General features: G+C 44.2%; 1 protein-coding gene across 1 annotated transcript; it reads right to left on the bottom strand.

The window, feature by feature from the left end:
* Positions 1-835: 835 nt before the first annotated feature.
* LOC123187905 (signal peptidase complex-like protein DTM1) lies at positions 836-5,189 on the bottom strand. Its single transcript, XM_044599897.1, has 2 exons — positions 4,759-5,189; positions 836-1,272 (listed from the first exon to the last, which is right to left on the bottom strand). Exons 1-2 carry the CDS (start codon positions 5,010-5,012, stop codon positions 1,185-1,187), a joined length of 342 nt encoding a protein of 113 aa, XP_044455832.1. The 5' UTR covers positions 5,013-5,189; the 3' UTR covers positions 836-1,184.
* Positions 5,190-13,844: the final 8,655 nt, after the last annotated feature.

The following is a 13,844-nucleotide window of genomic DNA, read 5'->3' as shown; positions in this document are numbered from 1 at the left end:
AGTGTGGCGTCTAGCTCTCAGGCGCTGCACTAGTGGTTGCACTACAAAATGAAGCAACCACTAGTGCAACGCCTAGAAGCTAGGCGCTACACTGTATAGTGTGGCGCCTAGCTCTCAGGCGCTGCACACTGACTTAGTAACTTTCGGATCACATAGGTGCGACGCTGGCCAGGCGTGTAGCGCCTATCTGCGAGGCGTTGCACAGTGTAGTGTGACGCTTTCGTGTCAGACGTCACACACGAAGGTCAGTCGCGTGATATAGTTTCACGGACAGTTCATTCTGTGATTTGATTTCGTTCATAGGTTAAATTTGTTAATTTTACCCCCAGCATATGCGCCCGGTCGAATCCAACAAGAGGTTTCCACCGGTTCCTCGGTTAACAGCCCCGCGCGTGGCTCGTGTGCGCGGGTATAGTCCGCTAGAGACATCACTGCAATGCCAAACCCCGAGTCGCCTGAACCCCGACAGAGTGAACCGTTGCTGGACGGAAACCTCCGCTCGCCTCACCGTTGTACGCTCACGGCTCACACCATCCACGCCGCGGGTCGAGCCGTTGCCGCCCCATGCCCGTGCCGGCGTCAGCCGGCCGCCGGTATGATTTTCAATCGTGACAGTATAACGGACATAAAAAATAATAACATTACATCTAAATTTGCCGTATGCTTCCTTTTTTACGAGAAATTTTTTGATATATTCATTTTCAATCATGACAGTACAACAATAATAACGGCCGCCGATATACTTTCACCCGGCAAGTTTTGTGCATCCCCGGATCAAGCAAACATGCACGCCGAACACGGTTCCATGGAGAAAGGGCGGCAGTCACGCGAACCATGCAAATCACCTGAGACATAACCATGGCATGCTCCTATCTCGACCACAACAACATCAACAGCAATCAGAGACGACGCATATATACTGTACAACAAGAAGAAAAACGAAGTAACAGTGCTCCTTTTGATCTAAGAATGACATTTGCACATTACAAAAACCCATTAGCTACAGAGATGAACTTGCGGCCGGGTGTTCATTTCCCCTCCGGACGTTCTCGTATGATCCCCCGATGTACTAATTGTCTGATCATGAAGCAAGGCAAAGCAATTTGATCGATGTGATGGTACTACTCTCGAAATCTTTCGTATCATGAGAGTGAGACAGGGGAGGAGGTCATGGGTCTGTCTCGTTAGTGAGATACGTACGTCCACCACTTGTAAAGTCCAAACCCGTAGATCGTCGTGAGCACGGCCATCCTGAGTGGATACGGCTTAAATCTGCAGGAAACAAGGCAAACAAATAAAAGATCAGTATTTTCAGATGGAGCTACTTGTTTTTGTTTGTACTTCCTAGCTGCGTATCAAACTTGTTTCGACGGAAGCATAGTAAACAATAGTCCATAGTCCAGTTGAAGAACAAAGTACTCCCTCTGTAAACAAATATAAGACGTTTTAGGTCACTACTTTAGTGATCTAAAATGTCTTATGGTATTTGTTTACAGAGGGAGTATTTGACACTGCACATAACCACACATTCGGCTATATATCCTAATACCATGCCAGGAAATTTCCTTTTTCATAATTTAGAATGAAACTGTGAGACCTAGTAGTTGTAGCTGCGATTCCCGCGAAAAAAGATGTGATATGGCAACCTACACGATATGTCCAATTCCAATAGGTGGCGCAGTGTTAGTTCTTACCCATTTATTATTCAATCAGCTCACTACCTTATTATTCAATCAGCTCACTGGCTAGAAATTCTCGGCTATCAGTTGGTGACCTCTTTATCAGAAAAAGGAAAATCATGTGGAATTATGACCGACAACCTACTTGCATCAAGGTTACGCCAACTAGTTTGAAAAACCCGTGCAAAAACCTCAACAATAAAGTGATGAAGTAAAGGCCATCACATAGTTTCCTCTAAAATAGTTGTGGGACAGAAAGGAGACAAATTTTCACGAGCTAAATCACATCACATAAAATCTTGACAGGCTATCACATATTTTCACAAGCATCGGGACACTATGAGGTGCTCTGCTATATAGATGTACCACTTAGTAGTTTAACTGAAATAACAAAATTACCGCAATCACAATCTGTTAAACCAAGGGTTGAGAAGGTGTCTATTATTACTGCAAGTGCTATTTGCCCATGTGCTTCTTCTCAGCAACATGACACTACATAAAAATATTTTGGCTTCTGGATTCTTCCACTGACAGAAAATGGTTTCTCGTTGGCATTGAAGGTTAAGGCAGGTTTGACCATTTGCTTGGTGTTTACCAACCAAGAACCACTACCAACTTATGCTAACAACTGCATGATAGTGACTCATTTTATTAAGTAGCTTTTCAGATGCCGACAACAGGATTGAGACATCAAAGCAGAGCTAGTCCAGCGACTATAGTCAGGGTCGGCACTAAAACACCCACAATGAGAATCCTTGGATACTGGCACATCGCATAAACCATATTCCCTCATTTCACCTTGGATGCCGATACTAAAATGCTGCAAGGACATGCATGTTTGAATGATCAACTAAGCTATACACAAGCAACCCGATGAATTTGTGCATGTACTCATTCAGAAAAAAAAAAACTCTTACTACAGAAATATGTGGCATTGTGGCAAGACATGAGTCATCTTGGATCGTCACTGCTCATCAGACTAACTGAAGTTACAGTTGGTGCTACTTTATGCTACTCCCTCCGTTCCGAATTACTTGTCTTAGATTTTTCTAGATACGGAGGTATCTAGCACTAAAATGAGTCTAGATACATCCGTATCTAGACAAATCCAAGACAAGTAATTCGGAACGGAGGGAGTACTAGCTAAATTAGGACTTTTGTCATCTTGCCCATCCCTTCACCCAGGGCTTAGCAGCATCACCACAGTACTCCTCACATGTTATTTGGTATTTCATTTGTGAAAAAAGAAAATTTAGCCAAGGAAAAGAATAGGACAACTCTAGGAAAAGTACAACAAAATAAACCTTTGTAGAAGTAACAATTAAAAAAACCACTGTCCCTTGAGGCCTTGACAAAACTGATTTCTTCTACCTTGTACGTTACAATACACTGAGAATAAAATCTATTTGAAGCTAATTATTTGTAACAAAGTGCAGGTTGAACTACATTTTATTCTATTTGATGGTATGTGCCATTCTAAACCAGATTTTGCACATATTTATACCACATTTCAGCTCTTCAAGTGGTTCTGACATGATGGCCCCAATCGTTCGGGTGACGTGAAACTTACTGCTTGACACATCGCAGGCCAACTAGGACATGTATATTGCAAATATATGCTTAAGTGGCACACGCTGACCGGAGGTTTACGTCCGACCTAGCAGGGCATCAACTCGTGGCTTCAACTTGTTTCCAGCCACCTTCCGTCGATCTCAGTTCCGCTCCTCGCAAGATTCTATTGTACCCACAGCCGGTCTCTGCTAATATAAACTTCGTTTTGCCACGTCATCGGCTAGCATCTGCCGCGTCAGGCACGTATTTGCAGAATACACGCCCAGGTTGGCCTGCAATGTGTCGAGTAAAGAACGCCACATCACAACGATGCGTGGGGCCCTCGTTTCAGAACTTTTTCAAATGCTAAAATGCAATTCAAAGTGAGATCGTGTGTCAAAGCGGCAAAACAAATGATTCAACCTGTCGCCATGTCACAAATAGCTGGTTCAAACCGGAATTCACACGCACAATGACAAAATAATTGCCAAACCGGTACACATTTAAAGGACACATGCATCATCCTGAAAGGTGATACCCGTTCAGAAATCTGATCCACTAATCCAGTACCGGAAGCATCAACAACCCAATTGTTGTGCTAAGAACCAAGGTGGCAAGGACCATCGCATACTTACTCGGTCCATTACACAATTTTGGACCTCCAGAACATGCAAAGACACAACCAAACCAACCCCCAGCTGCCGTGCAGAACAAAGTCATAGGCCAGTGAGCCTTCCCCTCAGTAAAGCAGCAGGACCACACACCAGCAACCCTAATTTCTCAATTAAATTTAGTTAAGAGTTAAGACCGGGCATCCCCATCGAAAATGGCGTTGATGTTGGGATGTTCTTCTTTCTAGATACAATGTTGCCATTGGGATGTGGAGATTATTATACTAGTATTTCTGTAGAGAACTCACGCTAGATCACACAAGGTATACTCTGCACCCATCAATTGCTGTGAGATTTGGATCGATGAACTTCTAATTTCAAACTACTATATAGAGAGACCAAACAGACAATCGATCTCTGGTTCTTTCGAACAAACCCAAATGAAAAACACATCAAACCACACCTGTAGGATAACAGAAAAGTAATTTTCAAAAAGGATAACAGAAGACTAATATGTTCACCAATTTCTTGTCGAATCCGAGGCCATACGACACTAGAGCTCAAAAAAAAGGAGTAACCTCTCAAACTTCATACGAGGGAATACCAAAATCGCAAGTACGTGGCAAAAGTTGAGCCACGAAAAGCGCGTAAGCCTTGTCGTTCTTCTACCGTGCGTCCCAAACCCAATTCTGCCGCCAGGCCGCCACTAATAACTAACGAAACAGCGGCACAATTTCACCACAAAATTCGGAACGGCCGTAAACAGGCGATGTCTGCCCCTCAACTACCCGCAAATAAAGCAAAATCGCATCAAGACGGTCAAATCGCGGGGATCTCCGGCGCTGGACGATTCGCCGCGAATTCTCAGACGGATAGATCACGGGACAGGGGAGGGGGGCGGGGCTCGGAAAGCTGACCTCCAAATGTCGTGCTCGCGCTCGGCGGCGGCGGCGGCGGCCGTGCGGCGGGAGGCGGGCATGGGGGTGAGCCACTGGGAGAAGTCGCGGTCGAAGAACTCCCAGTCCGGGAGCAGCACGCCGGCGATGGCCAGGATGCCGAAGACGTAGGTGGCCAGCGCCTTCCGCACGGACGCCGTGGCCACCCCGGTCACCACCACGGCTGCCGCCAGCGTCACGAGGCTCCGCCGCAGCAGCTCGTCCCTCCCCAACATGCTTCCGGCGCCCGCGGCCCCCGCCAGCAGCCCTCTCCCGCCTCGGAACCTTCTCGAAGCTCCTCCCCCCTCTCCCCACCCACGCCAAGGCAGCAGCACGAGAAGCGCGTGTGCCTCCGCCGCGCGCTGCCTCTGTGCAATTTGCTTTGCCTTCGCTGCTGCCGCTGATGATGCTTCTGCCGCTCTCTCTCCTTCCTGTGGGCTGGCGACAGGAACTTAGGCCTTCTTTATGGCGTGGGTTTACCGGCCCGTTGGGCTGACATGCGGGCCCGGCTCGCCTGATCAGCCAGCCAGCCAGCCAGATGCAACTGCTCATCAGTTAATGATGCTGCTAGCTAGTGAAAGCGGAGCGGCACGGCTGCCGGAAATTCAAAGATAAAGTATAAAATACTTTTCGGATCTCTGAATAATTTAGAGGGTGCTTGGATACGTTTTAGTCCCATAACTAAAAATAATGGGACTAAAATTTGCTAGTCTCATCCATGCTTGGATCCAAATACTAAAGAGATTAAAATCAAGTTATTGAGCATTTATTATCCTCCAAACCCTTCAATCCAGAACTCGCATTTATTAAAGGAGAGGAATTAAATGAAAAGAGAGAGCGCTAATACATATTTTAGTAGGTTTCCTATGACTAAAAAATTTTAGCCTTAGAGGGTGCTTGGATACGTTTTAGTCCCATGACTAAAAGTAGTGGGACTAAAACTTGCTAGCCCCACTCATGCTTGGATTCAAATACTAAAGAGACTAAAATCAAGTTATTGAGCATTTATTATCCTCCAAACCCTCCAATCCAGAACTCGCATGTGTTAAAGGAGAGGCATTAAATGATGAAAGAGAGGGCTAATACATATTTTAGTAGGTTTCCTATGACTAAAAGTTTTTAGCCTCAAGACTAGTTCTAGCCTCTCTTTAGTCAGGGGTGCTTGGAACTTTAGCCTCTAAAAGAGACTATTTTTAGTCAGACTAAAAATAGTCTCTTGGATCCAAGCACCCTCTTAAGACTAGTTCTAGCCTCTCTTTAGTCAGGGGTGCTTGAAACTTTATCTTCTAAAAGAGACTATTTTTAATCAGATTAAGAGGGTGCTTGAATACGTTTTAGTCCCATAACTAAAAGTAGTGGGACTAAAACTTGCTAACCTCACCCATGCTTGGATACAAATACTAAATAGACTAAAATGTGTTAATGAGCATTTATTATCCTCCAAACCCTCCAATCCCGAACTCGCATGTGTTAAAGGAGAGGAGTTAAATGAGGAGAGAGAGGACTAATCCACATTTTAGTAGGGTTTCCTTGACTAAAATTTTTTAGTCTCAAGACTAGTTCTAGCCTCTTTTTAGTTAGGGGTGATTGGAACTTTAGTCTCTAAAAGAGACTAGTTTTAGTCAGACTAAAAATAGTCCCTTGGATCCAAGCATGGCCTAAAAATAGTCCTTTGGATTCAAACACCCTCTCAACTACTTCTGTGTAGTTTGAATTAGTATTTATTTTCAGCTCTGACTTTTGTGAATTCTAGATCAACAACTGCCACCTACTCACGTGTTTTGCGCAACTAAATGCGTACTGGGTATTGTAGTAATAAAATGGATATTTTTGACAGTACTCGATACTCGAGGTACTCCCGCCCATGCACTTTTTATTCGCAGGATTATCAAGAAGTATGAATAAGAAAAAAAAATCAGGATTTTATTTATTTTGTGATAAAAAAAATCAGGAATGAAGTTGCATGTCTACTTAAATCCTATGAAATTAGCATAGAGTGTTTGATCCCACCTAAAAAGTAAAGAAACTGTAAAGAAAAGGTTGAAGTGGATGCTAGATTATCAATAAAATGTAGTACACATAATCCCTGAGGAAATATATTTATATGATTTAATCCTATAAATCAAACGGCCAACGTAGAAAAAAATTAAGCATTCTATAAGAGAATCTAGAAACGGGTTTCTCAAACTCTTGAACCCTCCGTACGCCCGACGGATGGCCCGGTAACTGACTGGTCAAAAAAGAACAACTCAGACGGACTCCTCATGTCGGCCTTATATGCCCGGTCTGACCTGCACCCCTCATGTCTAGTTCAAATCTAAGGCGAAAATGGAGAGGCCTGGTCGTGTCCGCCACATCGGAATGACGGCAGGGGCCCATGCCGAAACACTTGGAAAACAATCAATCTGACAGACGTCTCCTCCGAGGATGTGGACGGCCGGACGCATTAGTGATGCCGCGTGACGCCGCTCCGGCTCGCTGCCCGAGGGCCAAAGTTCGGCGACCCTCAGCCCTAGCGGCATCCATCTCCCTCCCTCCCCGCACCATCTGTTCACTGTCCGCTAACAGCCATGGCCCGACAGAAGGTGTCAACATACGCCATGCTAACGCCGGAGCGGCGCCTTGAACTACTTGAGGAGATTCTGGCTAGGCCTGAAGCCCGGATCACAACCGGCCTCCCTGCGAACTCGCTGGAGCCGGAGGAGGAGCAGGCGGAGAGGCAGATGGAAGCGAAGCAGGATGCGGCACGAGATTTTTTGTCGAAAAAGACCACCTGCATAATTGAATTGTCAAAAAAGACCCCGTTCAACTAAAAATGGCAAAAAGAACCCCCTTGATCGTGGCGACAGGTGCGCCAGGCGACACGTGGCACCTGCCGCCACGGTGCCAGGCGGCAGCACCTGCCACCAGTCGGCGAGGCGGCAGCCTGCGAATAACAGCCAGCGCGCCGCAGAACGAAACGGAAATGCGGTGGTGGGACCTGACGCCAGTATGGGAGGCGGCAATACTGTGTGCTGCGGGCCCGGCCGCCAGCCTGAGTGGCGGCAGCACTGTGCTGCCGCACTGCCCCGCCCGCTCGCGACCGATAGCTTCTAGCGCTGCTACTCTACTACACAAGCTGGATGCCGTGTCATCTTGCTACGAGCAGCTCAGCCTAGTGAATCCATCGTTCCATTGCAATCACCATCCATCCTTAGCAGCAGCGATGTAACTTGCGCATCATCGATCGACTAACATGTGTCCCGCATTCTCTCTGGGTCTTGCATAACGCTTTCAAACTTTATTTTTTGTCTTGCGCGGGCGGGGCAGTGCGGCAGCACAGTGCTGCCGCCACTCGGGCTGGCGGCTGGGCCCGCGCCGCACAGTGCTGCCGCCTCCCATATTGGCGGCCGGTCCCACCACCGGATTCCTGTTCCGTTCCGCGGCGCGCTAGCTGTTATTTGCAGGCTGCCGCCTCGCCGACTGGCGGCAGGTGCTGCCGCCTGGCACTGTGGCGGCAGGTGCCACGTGTCGCCTGGCACGCTTGCCGCCACGGCCGAGGGGGTCCTTTTTGTCAATTTTATTTGAAGGGGGTCTTTTTTGGCAATTCGATTGCGCAGGTGGTCTCTTTCGACAAAAAATCGCGGCACGAAGGTCGTTGACATCTCCGACAATAATGAGTAGTGTAGGCTAACTAGGTTACGTAGATTTTATATTTCATGTTTTGTATTGGGTTTGAGTTATCTAATATGTGGTAGAGGGATGCAGCGAAAGAAAAATGAGGGTGTCCAGCCACTGTTCATGGCCGCGGCCGGTCACATCTACGGATGTATAGGGAGGCGGATTTGCAAAGTCCAACTGTAGATCCTCTAATTCTCTAAAAATCCTGTGTAATTTCTTCAAAGGAGCCCTAAAGTTGTTTTTTGTATTCGTGTTCAACAGTCAATTGCAGACATGTGTAGCTGCCTCTTAGACATGTGTTTGTAAAAATAAATTTGGTTTATGTGTAAGCAACAGTGCTTCTGTTTAGAGGTGTCTAATTGAGCACCATTGCTATATAAGTAAGCATGGGTATTTTAAAAAACGGTATTTCACAATCACATCTCTAGACACTATGCATTGTACATCGCTTTAGCTTACTAAGTAAAAAAATATGTAACACAGAAAATTGAGAAAGATGATAGTAGAAATGATTCTTATGTAAAAAAACATAGGTGGCGCCAAATTCGTAGATCATCAAATCTCGTAGTATCGACCAATTAGATTTAAGTATTTTTAAGACCCCTTTCTATGCAAATATCATAAGAGTATCATGTTATGTCATCCAAGAAAAAAAACTATGTAACATTGCAATAAGAGGATGATGGAGAAAAAGTCCAGTATCATATTATGACTGCAGAGCATCAAATGAGTAAAGGTTAATAAAAATATTTCTTATCCACGACTTTGTATTAAAATCCTACAAAATAAGAAACGAAGTGATGATATTTCTATAGTCCTATAGAGTGTGTGGATAAATTTGAGTATTCGTTGTTGGATGAAACCAATCCGACGGTACTGAGGCAACAATTCTAAGCATTACTGGTCGTCCGATATCATCTGCACTCTACCGGATTTTGCCACATATACAATCTAAAAGATTCCATGGTTGAGCTTGAGCATGATTCACAAACATCAAAATACAAGGACTTCTCCTTTGTTCTAAAATCTTTCATGTTTTAGTTATCCAAATTATTTTCTTCTAAAAAGATTACCATTGTTTTGCTTTATGCTTTACAATGCACAATATGCACAACCTCAATACACAAGAACTTTTTTCTTGAACCTTCTATACTTTAATTATCAAACTTTTTTAATTCAAAACGAACTGCCTTTTTTATTTACTATTTACGTTGCACAATACTCCAAAACACAAACACTTCTCCTTTGTTCTAGAGTCTTCCATAATGTGATTATCCTAACTTTTTTTCATCTAAATGAATGACCATTCTTTATTTACTTGCGATTTACAATGAACAATATTCAGAAACATCACATCATAGACATTTCCCATTTGTTCTAGACCCTTTCATACTTTAAGTCCTCCCCAACTTTTTCTTCTAAAAGAATTGCCACTCACACTTAGTTCATAAAGTTTTTGTTCAAGGTTATGACAACACATTAATAAAAAAAATGTCTCTAAAGATGCAACGCTAGCTACTCAAAGTTGCAATATGATATACTTAAGACAAATGTGCTAGATATACTTACATCAGTTTCATGTAGTATTTTTTGTAGATATAATATTGATTTTGAATGGGAAGAACTACGGAAATTAAATCTACATCTAAAACATGTACAAATGACTACAAACTTACATGTTTACATGCTATACTATGGTACATTTAATATGAATCCATACTTTGGTTATCAAAGCTTCTACGTGCAATGCATGGCTACCTTACTAGTATACACTGTGAGTAATAAAAGTTGACGTTACTATAGTAAATATTAAACATTCTAAGATACCGGAATTGAGGTAGTTGTCGCTGTAAATTGTTGATGTATAGAAATGAGAATAAGGAAGCAAGACATCAAAAGACAAATATTACACAGCCTCAATATAATCGATAATAGACATGTGAAAGGTGAACTGCAAGAAAGAGATTCGGCTTGACTGCGGCACTTTGGATATCATCTCTTGGCAGCAGTAGTTTACTCGACAACATTTCTTACCGCACTTAGTTTAGAGGCTCCACCTCTCCCTTCTCTTTGATCAATATTTGCTGGACTTATGTCAAGCCCAACATCCCGGTTCTTGTCTCACTTGTACCCCATGGAAGGATCTCCAGGCCGGACAATCTGGCACTTCACTAATGGTCACATCATCCTATACGCAAAACTTCACTTCATCCACCCGAGGGACGATCATTTGTCATTGCATGGATTGCAGCTTCACGAATCACGTGTGTGTTTATCTTGCAATGGGATGGTCCCCTTTGCCTACTGATCGCAACCCACTGTCAGTAGGAATGAGTTGTAGAAGGACATACTTAAGCACATGTCTGAAGTTTAACTGCCAACGGTAGGGTTACCATGTAGAGATTTTGGAAAAAGAGCAAAACATACACATTTTTAAGAATGAAACTCTCCAATTACTTGAGGTTGATTACATGTATCCAATAATATGGCATAATCTGCTTTACACCTTATCTCATGATACGGGAGATGGAAGGCTTCCGTCGGTGGCTCCGACCTGGCTTTGCTTGTTGTTTGTTCTCTCTTTCACCCTTTAGTATAAACCTTCTCGTTTTTATGTGGTTGGTTGTTGTGATTTTTGGGTCGATAACAAATCAACCCTCCATTTCTCCGTCCCTTCAATTTGCACATATGTTTTTCATTTTAATCTCCCATGCTCGCAAACCTTCATATATTATACATGGTAGGGTTGTGAGACACATTAAATACTCGATAACCATTGAAGGCATCTAGCTAAGCAATACAACATGGACCCCTTCGAACTTAAAGAGTGACAACACCATTTGTGCCTATAATTCCTATTTTAATGATGACTTGCAAGAGGGTTTGATTAATCGGTCTTAAATACAGTCGCCACTCAAACCGAATTTCATCACTGATTTTTTGAAAAAGATAAATGATGTTCTCCATCATAGAGTACACGAAAGGAAAACATGTTAGAGCATTTACTAATACATGACATGCCATCTCGTTTCATTGCATGAGTGTTTTTTTTGCGGGAGGCATGAGTGTTGTTGTTGATGTGAAAAGGGAGAGAAGAAAACCGAGGACTCTGAATGACAAGAATAAAATCTTTCCATTTTGCTATTTCTAAATCGATTAGGAAACAATTATTTTCAAATAGCTGGTAAGATCCATCCACCGAAGTGAGCAAGGAGCCAAGTGACGTGCCAGCACTACTACTTGATTTATTTCTTTTACCCTGAGCACCGCTACTTGATTGAGCCCGTCTAAACAACAAAGTTCATGCAAGTGCATCAGAGATGCTTGTTTTCTTTGACTGAACGGCAATTGATGTTGACTAGAGACGACCAGGCCATAGTTGTTTGTTTTTACAGCGAGTCACCCTCACGTGCGTTGAACAGAGTTTTTCTTTAGAAGGTTGAATGGAGTATTTGTTACTACTCCCTCCGTCCGGAAATACTTATCATCGAAATGGATAAAAGGGGATGTATCTAGATGTATTTTAGTTCTAGATGTATCTTTTTTATCCATTTTGATGACAAGTATCTTCGGACGGAGGGAGTACTACTTTTATCAAGTTTCGTACTCCCTCCATTCCATAATATAAAAATATTTTTAACACTGTAGTTTTGAACAAACTTCAGTTTAGAAGTGTGACACTTATTTTGGACCAGAGGTCTCAAAACCAATCCAGAAAAGACTATTACTAGCACGGATTGAGACCGGGTCTGTGCGACAGATAGCTGAGGGCCGACTCGGGCTGTTCGGCTACCGAACCGAGTCGCACGTACGGCAGGGGTCTATGATGTGTTCGGATAGCTCGTCCACACCGCTCCAAACACTTGTTTCTGGCAGGAAGTAGGTGGCGAGTGGGCCCGGAACAGCTGGAGAAGTGAAGACCGGTCTCGGGCGACACGGGATGGGCCAGGTTTCGTGCACGCCTCCGGTTCCTGCCCGGCCGTGTACACACGCCGGCCGACGCCGCGATACTGGGTCGCCCGAGGTGGGCCCGGAAGACGCTGGTCAGCGCCCGCCGGCCGCCGGCCGGAGCGGCCCAAAGAGGTGGCTCACCCGTTCGTCGCGCTCATCTCGGTCGTCTACCTGTGAGAAATCGTGCGTGATTCCTGACGGCCGACGCAGGGTGCGCATGCGAATGTCGTGCTCTACAGGCGGAAGATGTCTACTGCCCAGTGGGCCCGAGGGAGAGTTTTTTCTATAGGTCAGACCCGAGTGAGAGAAGTAGTCGTGTTTGCAGGCTTATGGGGGGCGCCCAATTTCCTTTAGCGGAAAGTTCATATAAAGAAATACACATTTAGAGTCCAAAAACTATTACTCCATTTCCTTCAAAAAAATTATCACTAATTTAGTACAAATAAGTCAGCAACAATTAATATGGATAGGAGGCAGTTTCTCAAGAGAAGCGGACGATACGTCTTATTTGGCCTAAAACTCAAGATATCTTGGCACAGATATTATATTGAATTCATACTCCAGCCAACTCATTCAAAAGTCCGAACTGATGAAGAGAAACGGACAATATATTTCAACAGTGCGTATAAGCAATATATCTTTAAATTCATCATCGAATGGAGTTTCTAAACCTATAATTTATATGGCATACTACATATGTTTTGTTAGTTAAAATAATAAATATCTAAATACCTGTGTCAGACTTATATACCAATCGGAGGGTTTCTCCTGAACTATCGCCTGCTGCTGTTTCCATAACACTGAAAAGAAAATGCTACTACTCCTACTTCAGATCTTGGAACTGGCCCGCTCCATCAGTCCTCACTACTCAATCAATGTTCCACCTTTCATTTTCCTTGAACGGGCGTGCACCCAGAGTGGGTTGCATTTAACAGGGACAGCTGAAGGTTCTTCAATGGCCGGGCCAGGCCACCGTACCAGTACCATTCGACATGATCTTCCAAAGATTTCTGCAGCAAGTCTTCCAATGTCTACTGGATGAAACTATAATGAACGCACTGGACGTACAGCGGCGTACAAGTGATCAAACGTCTTAGTCAAATATGGGAGTGCCACCCGGAACCAGAACTTTCTCTCGATGCTCCTACAACGGGCCTTGCGACGTCCAATCAAATTGTGATGTGCCTGCAGACTACCAACGCCAGAAATTTGCATTTGGTCACCAACCCAACCAACCAGGAGTTGTGGGTTTCATTATTTCATACGCCAAGCTAGCTGCCTGGCTTGATCTGCTGTAATTTGTGAGGACCAGTACAGGATTCAGAGGTGCTACTAGAACAGAAAACTATTCCTGCTTGGATTTCACGTTACCAAAAGAGCCTAGAGCTCCATTTGACAAAAGTTGTGAACTGTTAAATGCATCTGGAGATTTCCTCGAACAGTACTAGGTGTCTAGC

The sequence above is a fragment of the Triticum aestivum genome, chromosome 2A (assembly GCF_018294505.1).
Source record: "Triticum aestivum cultivar Chinese Spring chromosome 2A, IWGSC CS RefSeq v2.1, whole genome shotgun sequence".
Lineage (NCBI taxonomy): Eukaryota > Viridiplantae > Streptophyta > Magnoliopsida > Poales > Poaceae > Triticum > Triticum aestivum.
This window is presented reverse-complemented; position numbering and strand designations above follow the sequence as displayed.